Below are 21809 nucleotides of genomic sequence, written 5' to 3' on the forward strand. Positions count from 1 at the left end.
GTTCAAAATGGTGGATGCAGTATGGCGTCCAAATACATGGAAATCATATTTTATTGCGATATATGTGTGTGAATAGTCATTTCTCACATTTTCGAGGTCGCTGAGTACAAATCTTTGGTCAATTATTCATTTTTCAAAATGGCGGATACAATATGCCATAAAAATCATACTTTATTAAAAACTATGCCTCCAAGTACTTATTTTATGTATTGGTGAGACCGATGAGAACAAATTTTGGGTGGTTTTTATTTTTTTAAATAACGGATACAATATGGCATCAGAATACACGAAAATTATGTTTTCCTGTGAACTATGTGCGTGGGTACTGATTGTATATGTTTTTGAGGTCGCTGAATACGAATCTTGAGTTTGATTTATATCTTTCGAAAGGCGGATGTAATATGATACACATAGTTCGCAACAAAATCTAATTTTCGTGTATTCTGACGCCATATTGTATCCGCCATTTTGAAAAATGAATAATTGACCAAAGATTTGTACTCAGCAACCTCGAAAATGTGAGAAATGACTATTCACACGCATATATCGCAATAAAATATGATTTCCATGTATTTGGGCGCCATACTGCATCCACCATCTTGAACTACTTGAACTACTTAAAAAATCAATTAATAATCATAGTTTATTACTTTAAAGAGGCAAACTCCGTCACTTCAATCGTTTACAACAGTCATGGACAAAATTTTTCAAAGTTTTCTACTATAAAAAGTCAATAGTCGATGAAAAAATTTATATCAACTTTCAGCCGCTATATTAAATTTCCAATAGAAAATTTTGAAATTTTGACCCCGGAATCTGAAAGAGCAACTCTTTTTACGTAGAAAAGCATATTTTGTTTTAAGTTTTCATGTGATCTCATCACTTTTCTGAGCCGAAAACCAATCGACTATAAAATGTCCGCTTGGGAAGTAATGGGTTAAGCAAACGTTTCAGCTATACTTTGAGTTATCTTCAGTGCAAAGAATCGACACTGTAGTAATTTGTATTTATGACGATCCAGAGCTAAATTTAACCAGAGACAAACAAGAGAAAAACGGGTTGTAAGAAGTCGCATTTTAGACTGTTCATACTGCTTGAATCTGTCTTATACGAAAGCGTTTAGTCCCTCAATATTGTGACAGACGTTAACATTTATAATAAATAACATTTTAAATTTAATTTTTTTTTAATTAATTGACTACTTTATTATACGCGACTTATTTTTCTATTGTGTACTGAATTTGCGCTAAAGATTGTCTAAGATTCTGAGGTGAGTTTTATTGATATAGTTAGTGGTTTTTAGATAGCTAATTTACTATTATTTTTATATAATTAGTCCCTTTATCCGGTTATAAAACCGGCTAAGTTTACCCGGTTTTATAACCGGATTATATAAAAATTATATAAAAATAATAGTAAATTAGCTATCTAAAAACCACTAACTATATCAATAAAACTCACCTCAGAATCTTAGACCATCTTTAGCGCAAATTCAGTACACAATAGAAAAATAAGTCGCGTATAATAAAGTAGTCAATTAATTAAAAAAAAATTAAATTTAAAATGTTATTTATTATAAATGTTAACGTCTATCACAATATTGAGGGACTAAACGCTTTCGTATAAGACAGATTCAAGCAGTATGAACAGTCTAAAATGCGACTCCTTACAACCCGTTTTTCTCTTGTTTTTATTATTAGAAATTATTGAAGTCCTTAATCAATTACTATTTTTTATATAAAAAAATATACATATATAGATAAAAAATTATGTTACTCTCGTCTTTTTTGAGCTAGAGAATCTCCTTAAGATCAAGAACTCCACATTAATAGTGGCAACACAATCATAATTGGGGGAGGAAAGGAATTATAAGGGTACTGTCCCATGGCAGCCGAAATCCGGAAAACGGAATCTCGGAAAAGTAATAGAGAAGGGATCAGCCAATCAGAAATTTTGCGCGTTTCTTCTAGTAGACAGTTAGGCACGTTCAAAAAATACAACAAAGATTGATTTACGAGGTTAACTTTTCATTTCATTTGACAATATTTTCGGAAATCTTTTTCACCATGAGTAAAAACACATTAGTGGTAAATTAATTTGATTATTTTATTTACTGTAATTATAATTTTTTCTAAGATACGTATTTTATTAAAAGAAATTATAATAAAATATTTTTGTAAATATACCTCCATAACCATTTCTGCTGTGACAATGTTGGCAACAAATTCTGTTGCCAAAAAGGCGACAAGTGAGAAACATATCTTGTCATTGCAAACACTGTTAGCAGAGATTCAGCAAATATTTAGCAACATTATTCTGTCATCAGAATACATGACAAAATAATAATAAACTGCGAGCAGATTTATTAAAAGTATTGATGACAGATTGACGACAAACACCAAAGTGCAAACAATGTCAGCAAATTGCCTGTAGAAATGCAACAACATTTGTGTGTCAAAGTACGCGACAGATTGATACCAGAAACGCAGATCTCTCGAAATGTCAAATTGGCAATAAAAAGTGCGGCATCGTCGATAGAAAGACCACTCGCAGTACGACTAAGGTAAGCAAAAATTATCTTCCTTCGGTGCGCCTGCGGAGGAGTCCGATGTGGCGAAGTACTGCCACATTATACTTTTATGATACAGAACTGGTAGTATTTTCATTTTTTTTGAGTGACATTTAACTACAAGAAATTTAATGAAATTATTTGCACCTAGAATAGATGATATACCTGCGATATAAAGAGAGAAAATAGATAGGTCAATTGAGCCCTCTTATAGAAAATATAGATGCTAAGGAGAGGGTGGGGTAAATTATTCAATCTGTTCCTACTCCTGAATTAATAAATCTTCCCAAGAGACTGCTTACATCGATTCTCAAATAAAATTATAACTGTAAAAATGAAAAGATTCGACAAATCTGTCGCCAATCTGTCGTCATTTATGAATACAGATCTGCTGCATATTTGGCGCAAATCTGCTGTAAGTTTACGTTGCAACATCTGTTCTCAATTTGCTGCGTGAATTTGTCATTGTATTGCTAGTGACAGATCTGCTCTGGTGTTGCAATTTGATATCAGGATTTGACAATAATTTTTGCTTGCAATTGGGGCACACTCGAGGACACAGTAGGCCATGATTTTGGCAGCCTGATTCCGCAAGAAATTTTTAACAGTCTGCTGACAATTTGGCAATAAATGGTTAGCTGGGTATAAAATAGGTTATTAAATAACTAATATATTAATAATAATAAAAATGTTAACTTTTTAATTTTTAGAAGCAATTCATATGCAGCTACTGTAATTATTGATGATTGTGGAATTTGTTTCTATTTAATAATTTATTCAGTTAAAATTATCCTTATTTTTTTCCATTTCATAATGTAGCTAGAAAATAAAATATAAATATATAATTTTTTATATAAATAATTTTATGTAGTTATCAATAATATATCATATTTTCACAGGTTCAAAAATTGCAGACTTGTTAGTCCGGAATTTTTATGACTGGATTCTCCATGTACTAATATTTTCGACATTTTTAAAAGTCAGAGAATTTATTTTTATTGTTTTAGAGCAAAAAAATTTTCACCGTAGCAAAAGAATGAGTAAAAAAGTGGAATTTATATATATTATATTATATTATAAGATAATAAAGAATTTTTTTAATTAAAAGCAATTTTGAGGTTATAGAATTTCCGATTTCCGTAAAAGATACTCCATGGGGAACGAGGGCATCAAAAACTCGAAATAATAAACTGATTCTGATTGGCTAATCCACTCTCCATTACTTTTCCGAGATTCCGTTTTCCGGATTGTGACAGCAACAGCACTCTAAGGCGAGAAAGTGACGTGTTCATAATTAAATTTTTTCTTGCGTGCCATTTCGTTATTAATCGCTTTGTGCTAGTGCTTTGTGTTGAGACATGTGACGTAATAATTATAAGACTCCGAAAAACTATTAAAAATTAAGATTAAACTAAGTGAACAAAACAGTACGCGGAGGGTACATTTTCCACTCCTTTCAACGGGTGTCAAATTGCGTATTTTGTCACATAACTAGGCTTCGTATGATACGGTTATTTATTAACTATCAAAAGAAAAATATAGTTTTTGTTATGTCTTACAAATATACTATAGTGATTTTCACTAGTATTATTTCACTAAAATATCTTTTTATTTAGAAATGGCACACAAAAATTCTCATTATAACATTTCTCGCCTTTCCACGAATTTAATATGGCTGCGGCGAGTATCCAGAAGTCTTAATTAGCGGAAACTTAAAAAAAAAAAAACTAACCCACTGGGTGCATTGTAGGTCTTAAAAACAAATTGCGGTCCCATCCATAATCGTCTGTGTGGTCCAGCGTGAGTTACAATTTCAACTTGACTTAACCAACGATCTTCGACTGTATCAAATTCCTGATTGTTCTTTGGTGTGAACGAAACACCGAGTAACGGGTTCGACAAAGACAATGGTGGGATGAGATCCGACGAATTAGGAGACCTGCAAAGTGGCCACTGACCCTTTGCTTCAACATCCAATTCAATTGTGGTATCGTCACAAACTTTTTCCTTTGGCACTCCTAAAACAAGTGAAAGCGTTTAGGATAGAAAACTTCAAGAAAATAAGAAAAAGAATCGTGAATAATATAAATTAAGATAATACCGTAATATGGTAAATTTCATATGTAACTTTACATGGCTTATTTATGTTTACATAGATTTTTCTCGTGTAGACAATATAAGTAATGTGAATTATTATAATTTAAATAACATAATATTAAAAAAGTAAATGAATTATAAGCGAGTTAATATTGTTAATATTTTAATATTAATAAAATAAAAATATAACATTAAGTATTAAAAAAGAATAATTTCTGCCATTTCTAATAAAATCCAAATCTTCAACGATTTATAAATTATTATTTGTACAGATGACATGTTAATCATGATTTCACATTGCATACAGATAATATAATTTATATTTTACGCCTAAGCCTGATATATAAAATGTATTTTTTCTACAATATACCAGCAGCGGGTTTGGGGTCCAAGTCATATTGTATCATGTTTCCATGACACGCCATGATGAATAAAGAATCGACCGCCCTTTTGACCATTTTGTTGCTGGACTCCCTCTGCGCGTACATCCAAGCTCTAGGCGGAGCAAAACATGCACAGATCTTCAACGGTAAGGTTCCACTATCGTCAGAATGTAACCGTTGCCTCTGCTGCGGTCTGCTATAATAGATACAATATCTTTTAGTTAACCCTTTACAGTTTGTTGCTCGCCGTAAAACTAATTTTGTACAAAATCAATCATTACCTCGGCTGCGCGGAATTGTTGACCTGATTCAGAGATGATGGTTGCCGAATTTGCGAGAGAGGATGCAATATCGTAGGATGAGGATACGGAGGAAGTCGAGGATTGGAGTACGGATATACAGACAAAGGTAGTTCTGTATGAGATACGGGAGAGTGAGATCGGGTACCGTCGTCCGTCAGGCCCGCGCTTTTGTGGAATCTCGATAGTCTATTGACGACATTGGGCGTGGAATGGGTCCTAACACCAACAGGACCTCCATAAGGTGCGACTGGAAAAACATGTGTTGTACCTCTCACGGTTGAAATTGCGGCCCAGCGTGTGTCGCTCGAAAATACCATATCCTAATGCAGTAAATATAAATGTTTTTATATAAGTTCAAAGAAACTTTCTCCTACTCACTTACTACTCATAAATTTGCAAGTACTTAATATTTTTTCGCATTTCACAAAAAATTAAGTATCATATTAATAGTAAAAAAATCATAGAAAAATTTTTTAAAATTCATTTTAAAAAATAAAGAGAACTTTTAACACTAAAACCACACCCGTCAAAATATGAGTTTCAGTTTTTTAGATTAAATTATAAAAAATTCAACAAAATTACAAGGTAATTTTGTTGAATTTTTTATTTTTTGATTGATTATTTAATGTTTAACCCATTGTGGGCATTGGGGGTCCAGTGGACCCCACGCTAAGTTTATAACGTATCTCTAAACATTAAAAAAACAAATTTATCCCTATTTTGCTTCATGTAAATCAACTCTTTGAGTTTACATTTTTTGTCATAGTTTATCATTTCAAATTTCAAAATAAATACATTTTTTCGAAACCCTATTTAACTAATTTTTATTTGAAGGTATATTGTCTTGAAAATACAACGTTGAAATTTTTGTGTAAAATAAAAAAATGGCGACTGATTTTCTACGTAGGAGTTCAATGAACTTCGTGTGACTATTATAAAATTATTAGTTACTAGTTAGTCTGTTATGTTTTTTTATTTCGGCTCTAACAATAAGATATTTTGTTTTTAAATTACGTAAAAAGTTAAAAACAAGTTCTTTTTTCAATTTTTAGTTTGGAACGTTTAGCTTGATAAAACATTAAAAAATGAACAAATATTATTTTAAAGTGAGTTTTCTTTAAAAACTTTAAAATGTTTTTTTTTTGGTGCAATAATTTTTTACAATAATATCAAACTTTTTGTGCAAAAACTCATTTGACATAAAATGTATTATTTTTAAAACAAAAAATTTACGAAAAAAGAAAAGAGTTTGTTACAGTGTGCTTAATTCGCAAAATTAAAAAGAAATTTTAAGATACTTTTTATACTTAACTTTTTATGAGATAACAAAAAATCGCAAGCGCTTCTAAATTGGTCGACTATATATGAGCTGTTACTTTATAATAGTACTTTATAATAATTGTTTATAATCTTAAAGATTTTAATGCAGGATAATCATTGAGATTGTATTGAAAGTAAAACAGTCTTTCTACTTTTCAATGATTGTTTTTTTTCATTAAAGTGTCTAATTGTCAATTATTTAAATCATTGTACAAACCAGTTTATAAGTTTTCAGCTCAAAATGCATTAACATCAAAAAAAAGTTTTTTGTTAAATATTTTTATAATAGATGCAAAAACTACAAAAACATCGTAGTAAGTATGAATTATTCCATAGTAAATATGAATTTAAAAGTGTTTTAAGCAAAGTTACACTTAGAAGATACGTTTTGATTACGTTGATAATAAATAAAATTGATAGTTCTGCCTGTACAAATGTTTTATTTATTTCGTTTATTTGTTGCAAAATAATCATTTATTTTTAATCTCAATGATTATCCTATATAATTTCATTATATAATTTCATATATGATTACTTATGCTAATACACAAAATGCATAATATATCACAAGTGTAACATCTCTGTACTGGAATTCTATATAATTCGATAAGCAGTGTCAATACTGTCGTTGCGCAGATTTTAGATGCTCCGCAACAACACTTCTTCGATCAAATCGCACTACTTGATCAATTAGCACCTAGCATGAAATCATCATATTGATTTAAATATATAAAATGCTCACTGATCTCTTATGCTTATACTATGCTATATGTTTTCTGTGTTTGAGCCTTTGACCGGTTTATTATTATTTATTTTTTCTAAAATTGTATAGACAGTGTTGCGCTTAGATAACATAAAATTATCTAAAAAAAAATAAATTATATGTAAAAGCCGATTACGTTTTTCTAATTATTCAGAATTCTAATATTATTAATAATTTGATATATTTGACTATTTCTATTTGGATCAGGCCTATCCAAAACTTTGCTTGCGAACCAAAATTAAAAGGTAATATCACCTTGTAAATGTTTTTTGGACAAATTTTTGAGGGGTTTTAAATTATCTCTTGACTGTTCAAAAAATGTAAATAGATATTTGTTAAGTTGCCAGCAATCAAAGAAATGATATTAAAACTCTTCAGTAATGATAAATCTGGCAATTGTTTATTAATGAATTAACAAATAACACAACGTTTCGGCCAGTCGATTTCTGGCCCTTATCAAGTGCATCTAAAATTTGTTACAAACTGTGTAAGTACCAGACAATTTCCTCACATTTTCAATCACACAATAAAATCATTGAGATAAATAAGAATAAAATAAGGGAATACATACTTGTTTAAATTACGTCAACTAAATTAGTGTCTGTCCATTATTGATTCGCGCTAAAGAAATTTTAAGTATTGTTTCGGGAGATGTGTTAGAAATCCAAGAATGATATCCAATTGATCATATGTGGAGAAAACATTTTTATATCATATGTAAAATTACATTTCAATATATTTATTCATTTCGGAAAAAAAATTCCAGAAATTGACCCTTCATTTCAAGCTCATAAGATATTACCCCTTAAGTACTAGTAATATTGTTTCTTAGACTTGCTGAATAGTTCTGATATTCAGAGATTGGAAAATACAAAGCATTCGAAAAATAATTCAGTATAAACGAGTTAATTATATGGCGAGCAATCAAACATAAGAAATTCAAATCGAACATAGAATATTTCAAGGAAAATATTGAAAAAACATCGAGCAGATAATGTTTATAAGTTGGCTGCCATTACGATAAAAGCTTTCGAACGCATTGATGTCCACATGTCGTTAAAAATTTATATATTACATCATTAGTTTGAATATTTTCTGCCAACCAAATTGGACAAACAAGGTGAACGCTTTCAAGTAACGTTGCTTTAAAAAAACGCCTAAAAACGATATAAGAGCAAAATTTAACGTCATTATGTCTGACTTGTGCTGGCTTTTAGATGAATGACAGCAACTCGTATAAGTAAAAAATTTTTTCTATATATTTCCTTTTCAACTTGTTTTGAAATAAAATATATTCATTGTCGCAAAATCGGCTTTTGTAAGTATTATTAAATCACAAAACTTACATCATATTCATTACTTTTTTTGATTGTATATCTTAGTAAAATTTTCCAAGGAACACGATAGAATTACTTCTGAGTCGCTCTGAGCCCTTCTTCCCCTTTATTATTATAATTAAAAAAAATTTTTCGTAATTTCTCACTAAAAGAGGCTATAGCGAAGTCAGAAAGGATCGGAAGTGATTCCATCATGTTCCTCGGAAAATTTTACTAGAAATTTTCTTTCATTTCAACTTTTTATATCATACTTCTGTAGCGCAATATTTTTCGCTAAAGAATCAAAAATAGCCAAACATTAACTAAGTTCAAATTATGATTAAATGAGACTCAGACCCAGTAGAGTTGAGTAGAGCAAAACTGAGTATAGGCTGGGTTCCTTCCTCTATCACTCAACCTTCAGAATGAAAATCGCGTTCTAACAACTTTTTTGTGGCACAGTATTATTAACCCCTTGAGGTCACACGGATACAATTGGGATAAGCGAAAATTTCATACCATCTTTTTCTAGCTACGTTCTGCAGCGGCATCAAACTAATATGACAAAATGTATACCCATAACAGTAATCGACGCCATGTTGTTTGACCTCAGTTGCCTTATGACTATTAAGCTAAAAGCATCAAAAATTTGCCGAAATCCCAATTCGCACCCGTGTGATATTAAAAGTTGATGATGTACCGCTAAATAATTTCAGTATTATAAGAGAAGAAACTCGAGCAAGATGTACGCTTTGCAAAGATGAAAATGCGGTCAAAACTCGACTCAAGTGTTGTAGTTGTCAGCGGTGTATTTGCGATGATCACAAGGGTGGTTTATGTATAGAATGTATGAATGATCAAGATTAAACCGAATGAAATGAGCTTAAATCGAATAAAATTTTTCTATCTATCCGAACATGCGTCTTTTTTATATTTTTTTATATTTTTTACCTACTCAAAAGGTATCATATTTTCGATGCATTGTAAAAAATAGTTAAATTTCATATAGCCCTACGAATTTTTTTCTTTAAAATATAACTATTCAACTTTAATTTCCCAAAGTTTCATTCAAATATCTTATTTATAAAAAAAATAACACTCTACGAAAGAAAAAACAAGAAATAATACACCTATAAAGTTTACATTTGAATTTGATTTACACATGAAGTTATTAAAACTTAAAAATACAAAATCCCAAATCGCACTCGTGTGGCTACCGTGACTGAATAGAGGTATGGGGTTAATGCGGGGTCCCTGCACCCCGCTCGTGTTCTTTGCACCACATAGGTTTGCGACTTTGTATGCAAAACGAGATTCTCATAAAAATACGTACACGTTTGACATTCGGGTATTTTTGCATAGCTTGGACCTACAGAGGCTGTGTTCCGATATTATTGCCAATACTGAAAATCTATAGTATACGTAACGGAAAATATAGATTTTCAATACTGGCAGTAATATCGGAACATATCCAGAGCATGCACTTGTAGTCAAGGAGCCTGCAGATGCGTATGCTCATGCCACCACATTTCGTCGGTGATATCCGATTAGGAGTGAAATTTAATAATTAATATCTTGCTTTACAAGACAGAGCGATGTTTTTTTGTCAGATTCTTTCATTTCGTATAAAAACGTATCGAATAAGCATAATTTCATTGATATTTGAGATAAGACCCTTGAACTGAACAATTACCTTTAAAACCATTTAAAAACAAATAAAATTAAACGATTCATGATATTGAAATAAACAATAAGAACATAACAAAAAAGGATTATGTAAGTCAAGCGCGGATCTTAATGTTTGAAATAATATAATTATCAAGTCATTATCAACAGGTTAAAATAATTGACAATACAGTAAATCAAATAGAAATGGAAAAAACAATGATACATGACTATTAATCGAATACGCTATATTCCACATTATCCATACTAGTTGGAGAAAACTATTTGAAGTTTTTTTTCATCCCCTCTCCTCCGCCTATCTCTCTGAATCCACTTCCGCTACTTTCTACACACTTATAATAAAAAATAGTATGTGCAACTCATGAGATTCAGCTATTGTTTACTAGTGCAGATAAACACACGAGCCGAAGACGAGTGCGTTTATTCTTTGCAAATTGTGTAATGATTCTATGTATAAATCTTATAATTATATATTTTATATAAATAATAATTTAACTAAAGTATGTAACAAAGTGTAAAATGTATTAACCTGTACTTTCGCAGTGGTGTCGCCACGATGTAAAATATACAAATGATGTACTGCCGCTAACGTCGGTCCACCAGGATGCGGCTGAATTTTGAATATGTGAAAATCATGTCCTCTCTTGTCTGCTGTCATCAATAATGCGCCGGTTAAATCGAAAGTCATAGCGACAATCGCATCGCTGTGGGCGGTAAAATGAGCGATCACAGCATCCGCATTTGCGTCATCCAACTCTTTCTCGTCCCTTGCGATTTGAAGATCCAATATCGTGACAACGCCTGGCTGCGTTACATCATTGCCTGCATTATTAACGGCCATTGGCGATACCGAATTTCCGGTAAGACTCGACGCCACGGTTTCCCCTAGGCCGCGCAGACCTTTTCCTAACGATTTTGCCGCATATAAAACTGTCGCTGTGTAACTCTGAACACCTTCCCCTTCGCAACCACCACTGCTTCTTCTCACAGGTATCAATTTCTTCTCGCTGTAAATATTATAAAGAGTAAATATTATAAAATTTATTCCGGATCTAATAAAACAAATATACATAATCTGACTATGAAGTAGACATTAAAGAGGTTCTTCAGTCTGTTCACATAAAACTTGATTAAATTTTAAGAATAAATTTATAACTTTATGATAGAAATACTGTATTAATGAACAAATAAGAATTTGATCAGTCAATAAACAAATAAAAAAATAATAAATAAATTTTCAAGTAAAAAATATTTTAATCAAATTTGTATGAAAATTAAATCTAAAAAATATTAATTTGCAATTTACTATATGGAAGTTTATTATTTTAATGTTTTTCTTCAACAATTATTTATTGTTGATTGTTTAACGATTGATGCAATAGTCCTATATAAGCAATCCTAATTTTCTTCACATTTTTTGACCATATAAATTATTTAACAATTTTCTAAAACATCGAGAGACTAACTGGAAGGAGAGTTTTAAATAATATTTAATCGCAAACAAAAAATAATAAAAATTTTAAAAATATAAAAATCTTGTAAAATTATATATAAAAATAAGAATTTAAAGAACATTTTAAAATAAAATAAAAATTTTATCGTACCATTTTTGTGTAAAAATATGAAATGTTCGTAAATTATACGATTCTCTTTATTAAATGTAACAACGCCGCCTGTCATTATATTTAAATCATTATTATAAAGTTTGTAATAATGATTATAATATACATAGACAATAAATAATTCTTTTTCAAAATTTTTTCCACATTAATATATCAATGTTATAAAGACATTTTTAAAGAAATTATTGTTTTTATTTGCTTAAATTTTAACAATAATAAATGACACAAGGACCAATAAAAAGTATCAAACAAAAATAAAAATCGCCTATATATCGATTAGTATCGAGTGTTGGTACCTAATAATTTTTCAAGAAAGTATTTATAATAGATATTATTAAATTACTAGTAGCAATTTAATTTATGATGATTCTCGCCTTCACATGTTTCAAAACCGACAAAATTACGGCGAACAGTTTGTGTTCGCTAATAGCGTCTTCCCGAACGCACCCTGTATAAATTAAAGATAGTAAATATTTACATAAATTAGGCACCAAAACCGCTACTATAATATAATATATACTTTGGAAAAAAAAGTACGGTTATAACCCACTTTAGGGCCTACGATTAAGTAATTATATTATTTGGATTGCTCGAAATCATAATTTTACGTATATTTTTTTCAAATTCACTCTGTGTAACTAAACATTGCAATTAGCTATTTCAATTTTTTCAAAGATTTTTAGGTTAGCTATTTCTATTTCAAAGATTTTTAAGTTATACACTAGTTAAATCTTTCAATTAGTTCCGTCCAGTTACACAAAAATAATTTTTACTTAAGTGGCATTAACAAAAATATTAAATTGTTTAACTACCAAAAAACGGTCAAAATTTTTCCACAATAACAGGGTTACGAGCAATCTAAATAATTTGATTAGTTAAGCCTTCGGCACACGATACGATTTTTCATGCTAGATCGCATACGAGGCGTCTTACTACGTATCTTCATTGGCTTACGATTGGTGACATAATCATCCGAGCCAATCAGGACACGTATTAAGATGCCTCATACGCGATCTAGTATGAAAAATTGTATCGTGTGTCGAAGGCTTTAATCATAAGCTTAAAAGTAAATTATAACTGTACGTTTTTTTCCAAAGTAGGCAATTTGATGTTTACTTACACTTTTTGCTCATTATTTATTATTTTAAAGATAACAATGACTAAAACTCATTATATTAAAAAATATATACAAATACAAAATCGTATAATTTCTTTACACTTTTAAACTAGAGAACCTTAAATCTAGTTAAAAAACGCAAACAATCTGTGTAAAATTTTATACCTGTAAGCGAGCCATCGTGTTCCTAAAGCGACAGGATTTGGGTTTGGGCCAGGACTGGCATAGCACGTTGTGATTGTTATATTATTTTGCAATGTTCTGGCATCAAAGACCGCAATTTTTTCTAATAACGTTATAACCACGGATCGCCTGTTGGCCAGCACATCGCAGACGGGATGCTTGAAACCTACGCTGTGCACCGGCTCGCCGGTCTTCAGGGAAATGAAGTTAATGTCACAAAATTTTGGTCCCGGTAGAGTCGAATCCGGCTCGGAACAGACCGCTACCATCGGCCGTTTTGCTTCAAAATCGTCAACATGATCGTCATCAGTCTTTGGATTTGGTAGAATTCGAAGGGTACGAACCACGCCTTGTCGCCATGAGAGGACTTCTGTTGCCTCTCCCGTCGCCGGTATTAGCCATACCTACGTTTATAAAAAAAAAACTAATAACTACCATGGCTAAAAGAACTCAAATCTTTTTTTTTTAAATGATCAATTGGACATAAGAATGTTCTCTATAGCATTGTACAATAACAAAAATCTATAATTTACGTTACATGTATTTTACACTTTTAAAATAGTCTAAATACAGATGATTAAAAAAAAATTAATACAAAAAATATTAATATCAAATTAGTATAAAATTAAAATTTCTTCAATAAAACTATTAAAAAATCATTGTTTCGTACAAAAGAAATTATATCTTTGTTTATACATTATATAAAACAATGCGATAATCTGACTACATATAATTTAATCTTCAATGTAAACAAGTTAATGTATCTGCTTATATATATATATATATATAATATTTACATAATCTTATTTTAATATTTAACATTTCGAAAATGAAGATTCTCAAAGCAAGAATGTTCTTTTTTCTAAAAAACTATTAATATTTAATATAATACCTGAACGCCAACCGCGTATCCTAATACAAGTAACAACGGAGGTGTACTGGAACCTTCATTATAATCGGGATACAAAGCGGGGTCATTTATGTCTGCATACTCGAACCGCGCCCATGATATGGTTTCCTTATTATCGGAGTTAGACACTCCGGCGTATCCCTGCAAGCAATTACAAAGATAGTACACTTGTGTGAACACAAATTGGATCTTACCACTAAGTAAAAGTGAAAAGTCTTACGACTAAGACTTTTAACTTTTACGTTTATTTTATTAATGTAAATTAACTTTGATCTTAGTTTAACTTATTTTTTATCTTTTTCTATATCGCTAAGAATTAGATATTCAACTTGTATACCTGTGGTACTATGTCATTAATAATTCCGGCAACGCTGTCAATAATCGATCGATCTACTATGGGCTGAGGTGAAACAACTTGAGCTCCTTTATGCACACCCCGCCTCGGTGATTCCGCAGACATTTTTTATTCTTGAATTGGTTTTATTTACCTACAAAGCGGCAAGATCTCTTTAGATTCTATTTATTATATATTTATGCTATTTTAGATTCTATATTTTAAATTCTATAGTAAAGAGAGAAACTAAGTCTAAAATATAAAAAATCTCTATCTCTTTAATTTAACCATTAAGAACTCTTATGAAATATACAAACGTAACTTATAACATATAAATTAAAAAAAATTTTTAGAGATGGTAAATCTAAAATTAAAAATCTTTTCAAGTCTTATTTAATATTTTTATAAAATATTTATCTCTTTTGCATCTGATAATTATTTAAGGCACAACATATTTTAAATATCGCAGATCGGAATTTAAGGAGATGCTGGAGTGCCCCACAAAGGAGAATGTTAAAAAAGTCGATTTTTTTACTAAAAATGGAACCTAAAATACAAGTTTCATGGGTATCTATAAACCATAATAAGATGTGGAAATGACGGTCATTTTTCCTTGAGACTTGAGAAAAGTGCCGAAAGTTTGTCATTTATCTATTGAGAATTGCATCGATCCAGAGACAATTAGAGTTAATGGCATAAAAAATTGTCAGTTAAACCAGCTTCTGATTAACTTATAATCGTTTTTGAGATCTCTAATTATAATGTTTTAATATCGAGATCTCAGAGATAGCAGACCAAAATATGAAAAAGTGTGATTTTTGCATGTGTTGTATTACATGTAAAAAATATCATTATAAGTGTGAATGGTCAAGTAACAATTTTTTTTTATCATTGGTGCAATTTCTAGTGTTAGGAAATACAAATGTGGTTGATTTGATACAAGTCAGATGCCAAAACGTAGTTTAGATTAAGAGATCTGATTCAAAATTCGAATATATTAAATACATAAAAATATTGTAAAAATAATAGACAATTATGTCGTCATTAGAAACACTCGTAACATGTAGATACCTCCGATAATTATTTCTGCTGATAAATGTTGACAACAGATTCTGTTGCCAAAAGGCAGCAAATAAAAAACATCCTATCATTGCAAACACTGTTAGCCGATATTCTGCAAATATTTAGCAACATCTGTCATCAGAATACATGACAAAATAATAGTGAACTACAAACAGATTTGTTGAAAGTATTGATGACAAATTGACGACAAAAATCAAAATGCAAACAATGTCAGCAAATTGCCTGTAGAAATGCAACAGCATCTGTGCGTCAAAGTACGCGACAAATTGATATCAGAAACGCAGCAGATCTGTCGAAATGTCAAATTGGCAATAAAAAGCGCAGCACTGTCGATAGGCGGCCTACTCTCTCGGGAGTAGGACGCGCTACATAAAGACCACCCGCAGCGCGACAAAGGTAAGCAAAAATTACCTTCCTTCGCAGCGCGTGCAAAAGTGCCCGATGTAAAGGGAGGACCGCCACATAATATTTTTATAGGACTAGTAGTATTTTTATTTTTTTAGAGTGACATTTCACTTTAAGAAATTTAGAAAGATAGCTTACATCGATTCTCAAATAAAATCATGACTGTGAAAACGATAAGATTTGACAAATCTGTCACTAATCTGTCGTCATTTATGAATACAAATATGCTGCATATTTGTATTCATTGCATGGTGCAATTCTGCTGTGAGTTGCAATATCTATTCTCAATTTACTGCGTTAATTTGTCATTGTACTGTTAGTGACAGACCTGCTTTGATGTTGCACCAAATTTGAAATCAGAATTTGATGACAATTTTTACTTGCAATTTGGGCGCATTCGAAGACACAGTAGGCCATAGTTTTGGCAGCCTGATTTCGCAAAAAATTGTTAGCAGTTTGCTATTATATAACAATTTGGCAACAAATGATTAGCTACATTTTCCTTAATTTTGGTCCGCCATATTAGATCCGCCATCTTGAAATACGGGATTTCGGTATTAAAACATTAGAGATTTAAAAAACTGGATAAGTTAGCTAAAGACTGATTTAACTGACAATTCTTTCACATCGTCGACTCTAATTGTTTCTAAATCAACGCAATTTTCAATAAACGAATGACAAATTTTCGACACTTTTCTCAAGTCTTAAGGAAAAACGACCACCCATAATTACATATCTTATATGATTTATGAATACCTATAAAACTCGTATTTTAGGTTCCATTTTCAGTCGGAAAATCGACTTTTTCATCCTCCTTTAATCGGAATCGATAATGTAGAGTCAATCGTGCACATCATTAACAATATTCCGTACATATTTCTTTTATAAATTTAAAAATTTTTTTCAGAATTAAAGTACACATATTAATATTAGTCTGTAAATTAGTTTTATCCCAAGAACAAAACACTTTATTCTGCTCTACTCATTTCGATTAGTCAATTATATATTGCTCATATATTGCTCTATTTATCAACTTTTCACTTTCGTATGTAATCTAAATTTTCATAGTTCAATTTCATCTCAATTAGACATCAAAATCTAATTTTTGAAACTCGACATGTTGTTTCTGTCGTCTACCAGTCTATAAATTCGAATTTCATAAGTACAAATTGTAATTTTTTATATTAAGCAAATATTGTTACGATGTGACAGTTCCAGACATCACACTCAACTAAAAATACTGCAAATTAACATTTTTTTTTGTTTTTAATATAAACTCCATAACGCAGATTACTAATGCGTTTACTCTCATTCTGGAGAAGAATTTCCAAATCTATAAAAAAAAAATAAAGATTTTGCGATACAAAAATTAGTATCTTTTTGTCAGTAAAACAGACGTCTTTCATTAATTTCCACGACAAATTTCTTATTATATTTCGATGCACTTTGACAAGTCCGCTTGTAAAGAATCACGTTAGAAGATAATGTTTGAAGTCGAACAATTAAATTGATTAAGCTGACACGTAACGATAGAGATCCAATTGTTAAACTTTTGCAACAATTCGTGATATAAATCCAATTATATATAATCGAATTATATATAATTATATATAAATCGAATTATATATAATTAATATATATTTAACTAATTAAATTTTTTAAATTTCTTTATCATTATATATATATATATATAATGATAAAGAAATTTAAAAAATTTAATATTATAGAAGCACTATTTTTAATTATATATAAATGCATAAAAATAATTTTTTTATTACAAAAAGTTTTATTATAAATTTGAAGAATTAATTTAAAAAAATATCTGCAATGGTTCTTGAAAAAAAAAATTCCTAAAAATTGCCTTTTTTTAAGCTGCCAAAGTAGAGGGGCCCCTTAAACTGCAGCTTATCGAATATTGCGTTGGGTCACGGTGACCCATTGTGACAGTCTCTTTCGAAAAAGATGTGTGACAATCTAGAGTTAATAATGTTATAAGTATATATATATATATATACTTATAACATTATTAACTCTAGATTGTCACACACATATATATATATATATATATATATATATATATATATACTTATAACATTATTAACTCTAGATTGTCACATATCTTTTTCGAAAGAGACTGTCACAATGGATCACCGTGACCAACGCAATATTCGATAAGCTGCAGTTTAAGGGGCCCCTCTACTTTAGCAGCTTAAAAAAAGGCAATTTTTAGGAATTTTTTTTTTCAAGAACCATTGCAGATATTTTTTTAAATTAATTCTTCAAATTTATAATAAAACTTTTTGTAATAAAAAAATTATTTTTATGCATTTATATATAATTAAAAATAGTGCTTCAAAATTCATGGACAAATATTTTCACTTCGGATAGTCAGAAACAAAAAATCAAAAAAATACTCAATTTGTGTGACAATGGTTATCACTCCTACCTCAATCAATTAATATCATATACAATTAGCAAAATGACCGACGTCCTTCGAGGAACAAACAAAAAATCGCTTCTTTACATTTTTTCTACGTTTTTCTATGTTTATAGTAGATATGATAAAATTAGTATTCTTACTTAATACTGGTATGGGCGATAACTACAGATGTGTAGAATAAGCTGTTAAAATTTCAGAATGATTAATAGTTTTTGAGATTTTTATCCTGCCACATTAAAAAATGTGGTTAAAAAAAAAACGCGTTTAAAATTTTCGGTAATAAAAAATTGTGCAAAAAAAACTATTGAAAGTTTTTTATAAAACTTTGAGAATGTATTCTCAAATACATATATTTTCGAAAAATGTAATAAAAATATAATCAATTGTTTGAAGTTGTCAAAGTAGACTGAGCCCTTAAACCCTAAGTATCCAAAATTTTTGGAAAAAATTTTAAAATAAAGTTCAACATATAAAAATATATACTAATTATAAAAAATATTTTAATTTTTTTTTAATTTTTTTTTTAGACTAGAAATTTAGGATTACACTCGAGACATGTTACTTTAATAAAAAAAAATGTATCCATAAATAAACTTTTCAAAAAAGGTATTTATTTTACGGGAGCGTCTTATTTAACCACGTTGCAAGTGATCACAGCCATTCACAAATAATTGCTGCTAGAGTTTTTCTCTTGGATAGCACCAGGCCATCCACATCCATCGATTGGATAATTTAAAATACAATATTCTATTTGGTGGATACAAGAAAAAGGCTACCCAGTAAACACAGAATATTGCAGCTACAATGTTACAACATTGCCGCAATGTTGCTGCTATGTTCTGTGTTTGTTGGGTATCTATCATCTGTGAATGCCTGTGGTCAATGCGAACGTAACGCTTCCTTTTCTCTTGTACCCACCAATTAGAACATTGTATTTTAAATTATCCAATTGATGGACGTGGTCATTTATGTGCCACTCTATTTTACATATTAGGCGATTTTTGGCGATCGTTTGGTACATGTACCAAAATGTACCAATATGTACCAGAGCGTTTTCGCGTGTTTGGTACTTTTTGATTAAGGCGTGGCTAACCATTTTGGTACATTTCTGGTTGATACCAGCTATACCTTGCAACGAAGTAGGGTAGTTTTTTCCAAATCTGCGGTATGAGAAAAGAGAAAAGAACCAGTCCGTTTTAGCGTTCATAATGGTACATGGTAGTGGTACCAGGATAAGCTCCACCCCTACCAATATCAACCTTGATACATGTACCAAACGATCGCCAAAAATCGCCTATTAAGAGGATAAGCCGTCTGTTTTATCGACATTCTATTTAACCTTTTAACCTCAAATTGAATTTACAGAATTAAAAATCCTTTTACACGTTTAAAGTACGTAAACAAATAAACCCAGGGACGATTAGACCAAAACCAAAAATGCACAAAAAATTTTGAAGTTTATTTGTTTATTAAAATATTTGTTTCAAAATACAAGTCATGTAGCTTATACGTACAAATGAATGGTACCCCCGAGTTCGAAATAGATTGAGAAATAAGACTATATTCATCAAATTATGATTAAAAGCCGTACAAAAAGTTTTTTGATTAATCAAATTTTATTTGATGAAAGCGCTTAGATCAATAAAATTTAATCGATCAAATAACTTTTTTTACGGCATTTAATCATAATTTGACAAATAAGTATAGTTTTATTCCTCAATCTATTCCGAACCCGGGGATACCATTCATTTGTACATATAAGCTATCCCAGTGAACACATTTTATAGCGGCAATATAACATGGAAGTTACATGTAATTTAACATTGTTATTCTTGTGATATGTAGGTGCTATATGATATGGAAATAACCTGTTACGTAATATTTGTTATACGCAAGTGATCTAGCTGTTATACATCGTTTTGGCGTTACAGTTATTCAACAAAAATTGTATAATCGTAACATAACACGTTCGTATCAATGTTATTACGGAACGATGCGTCGTAGTTGACTCAGAAATCAGACATTATAACATCCTGAATGACAGATCTATTTAATAATAAAAAAAATTATAAAGATGTTTTCAAAAATAACGGTTTGTCTACAATTACTGCGCACAAAAAATGCACAAAATCTAAATTCATCATGTGCTGAACAAAAACAGAATAATAAATGTATACTATTCAATTTTTCTTAGAATTATGATCTATATAGTTAACCATCTAATTAATCATTTGAACGCTTCAAAGATTAGTGCTAAATAGATCGCAATTTCCATCAAATTATTAAGGTTATGGAAAAAGATAAATTTAACAATGAAATTAATAAGTAAATAAATTAATGCTATTTATTTTTAATATGTTTTGCAAAATTTAATTGCTTTTATACAAAATAATATAGTCGCGTCAGTTTACATATAGGTACATGTAGACAATAACAAGTACCCATATCGATGAGTCAAATTGGCGTAGCAGGTAGAGTACAAGGTTCGTAATCCTAAGGTCTCGGGTTCAAACCTAGCAGCGGCAAGTAAGAATAAAATAAAAAATAACATAATTTAAATTTAATTAATTAATAAAAATTTATCCTAAATGTAGTATGTGCTGTTGATAAAAATAATTTCAAAAAAATAAAATTTTTATTTTATTTTATTTTTCTTTGTAACTGTTGTGTAACGGTTAGATAACATGTAATTATAACATGTTATATTGCTGAGTCGGAAATTCTAACTTACAGTAAGTTACGTGTAATTTCAGAGTAACGTAACCTGTTATATTCGGTTACATTGCTGTTACACTGCTGCTATATTACTGTGTTCACTGGATATATAACTTGTATTTTAAAACGAATATTTTTATGAACAAGAATGAACGAATAACTCTATATTATCTATATCGATCAAGTTTGGCAACCAGTTTAGAATCCCCTTAAAAGAGAGCATTTTTTACTCAAAAAGATAAATGGATTTTCATTAAAAAAATCAATTTTTTATTAAATATCGGTCGAAACCCTTGTCACACTTAAGGGTACTATTCCGTACCGATGGTTGTAATTGGTTTGATAAGTATCATTGCGCACGTATTTTGATATAAAAAATATGCGCAACGACTATTATCGAACCAATAACTATCGGTAGCCTCGTATAAAATAGTACTTCTGGGTTACATTAACGTATTTTTTCAACGGTTATCGAACAGACATTGACGCTTCCCTCCTTTGGGCAAGCGTCTCTATCTGTAGATACCTGAAATTGATTTTAGATGGCACAAGTTTACATTTCTA

General features: G+C 30.3%; 1 protein-coding gene across 6 annotated transcripts in view; it reads right to left on the reverse strand.

Moving 5' to 3' along the window:
* LOC105838380 (FK506-binding protein 5) overlaps positions 1-21809 on the reverse strand; it is a 66626-nt gene that overhangs the window by 38757 nt on the left and 6060 nt on the right. For 4 of the 6 annotated variants that reach the window (XM_036295413.1, XM_036295409.1, XM_036295410.1 and 1 more), the window contains exons 2-8: positions 14606-14756; positions 14251-14409; positions 13341-13762; positions 10966-11443; positions 5331-5671; positions 5037-5245; positions 4302-4587 (exon numbers count right to left, since the gene is read on the reverse strand). In XM_036295413.1, coding sequence (XP_036151306.1) covers positions 4302-4587; positions 5037-5245; positions 5331-5671; positions 10966-11443; positions 13341-13762; positions 14251-14409; positions 14606-14728 — 2018 coding nt within the window. In that variant the 5' untranslated portion in view covers positions 14729-14756. The remainder of the gene's footprint in view (positions 1-4301; positions 4588-5036; positions 5246-5330; positions 5672-10965; positions 11444-13340; positions 13763-14250; positions 14410-14605; positions 14757-21809) is intronic. The other 2 variants (XM_036295414.1, XM_036295412.1) reach the window with 1 other exon arrangement.

Source organism: Monomorium pharaonis, chromosome 1 (assembly GCF_013373865.1).
Source record: "Monomorium pharaonis isolate MP-MQ-018 chromosome 1, ASM1337386v2, whole genome shotgun sequence".
Lineage (NCBI taxonomy): Eukaryota > Metazoa > Arthropoda > Insecta > Hymenoptera > Formicidae > Monomorium > Monomorium pharaonis.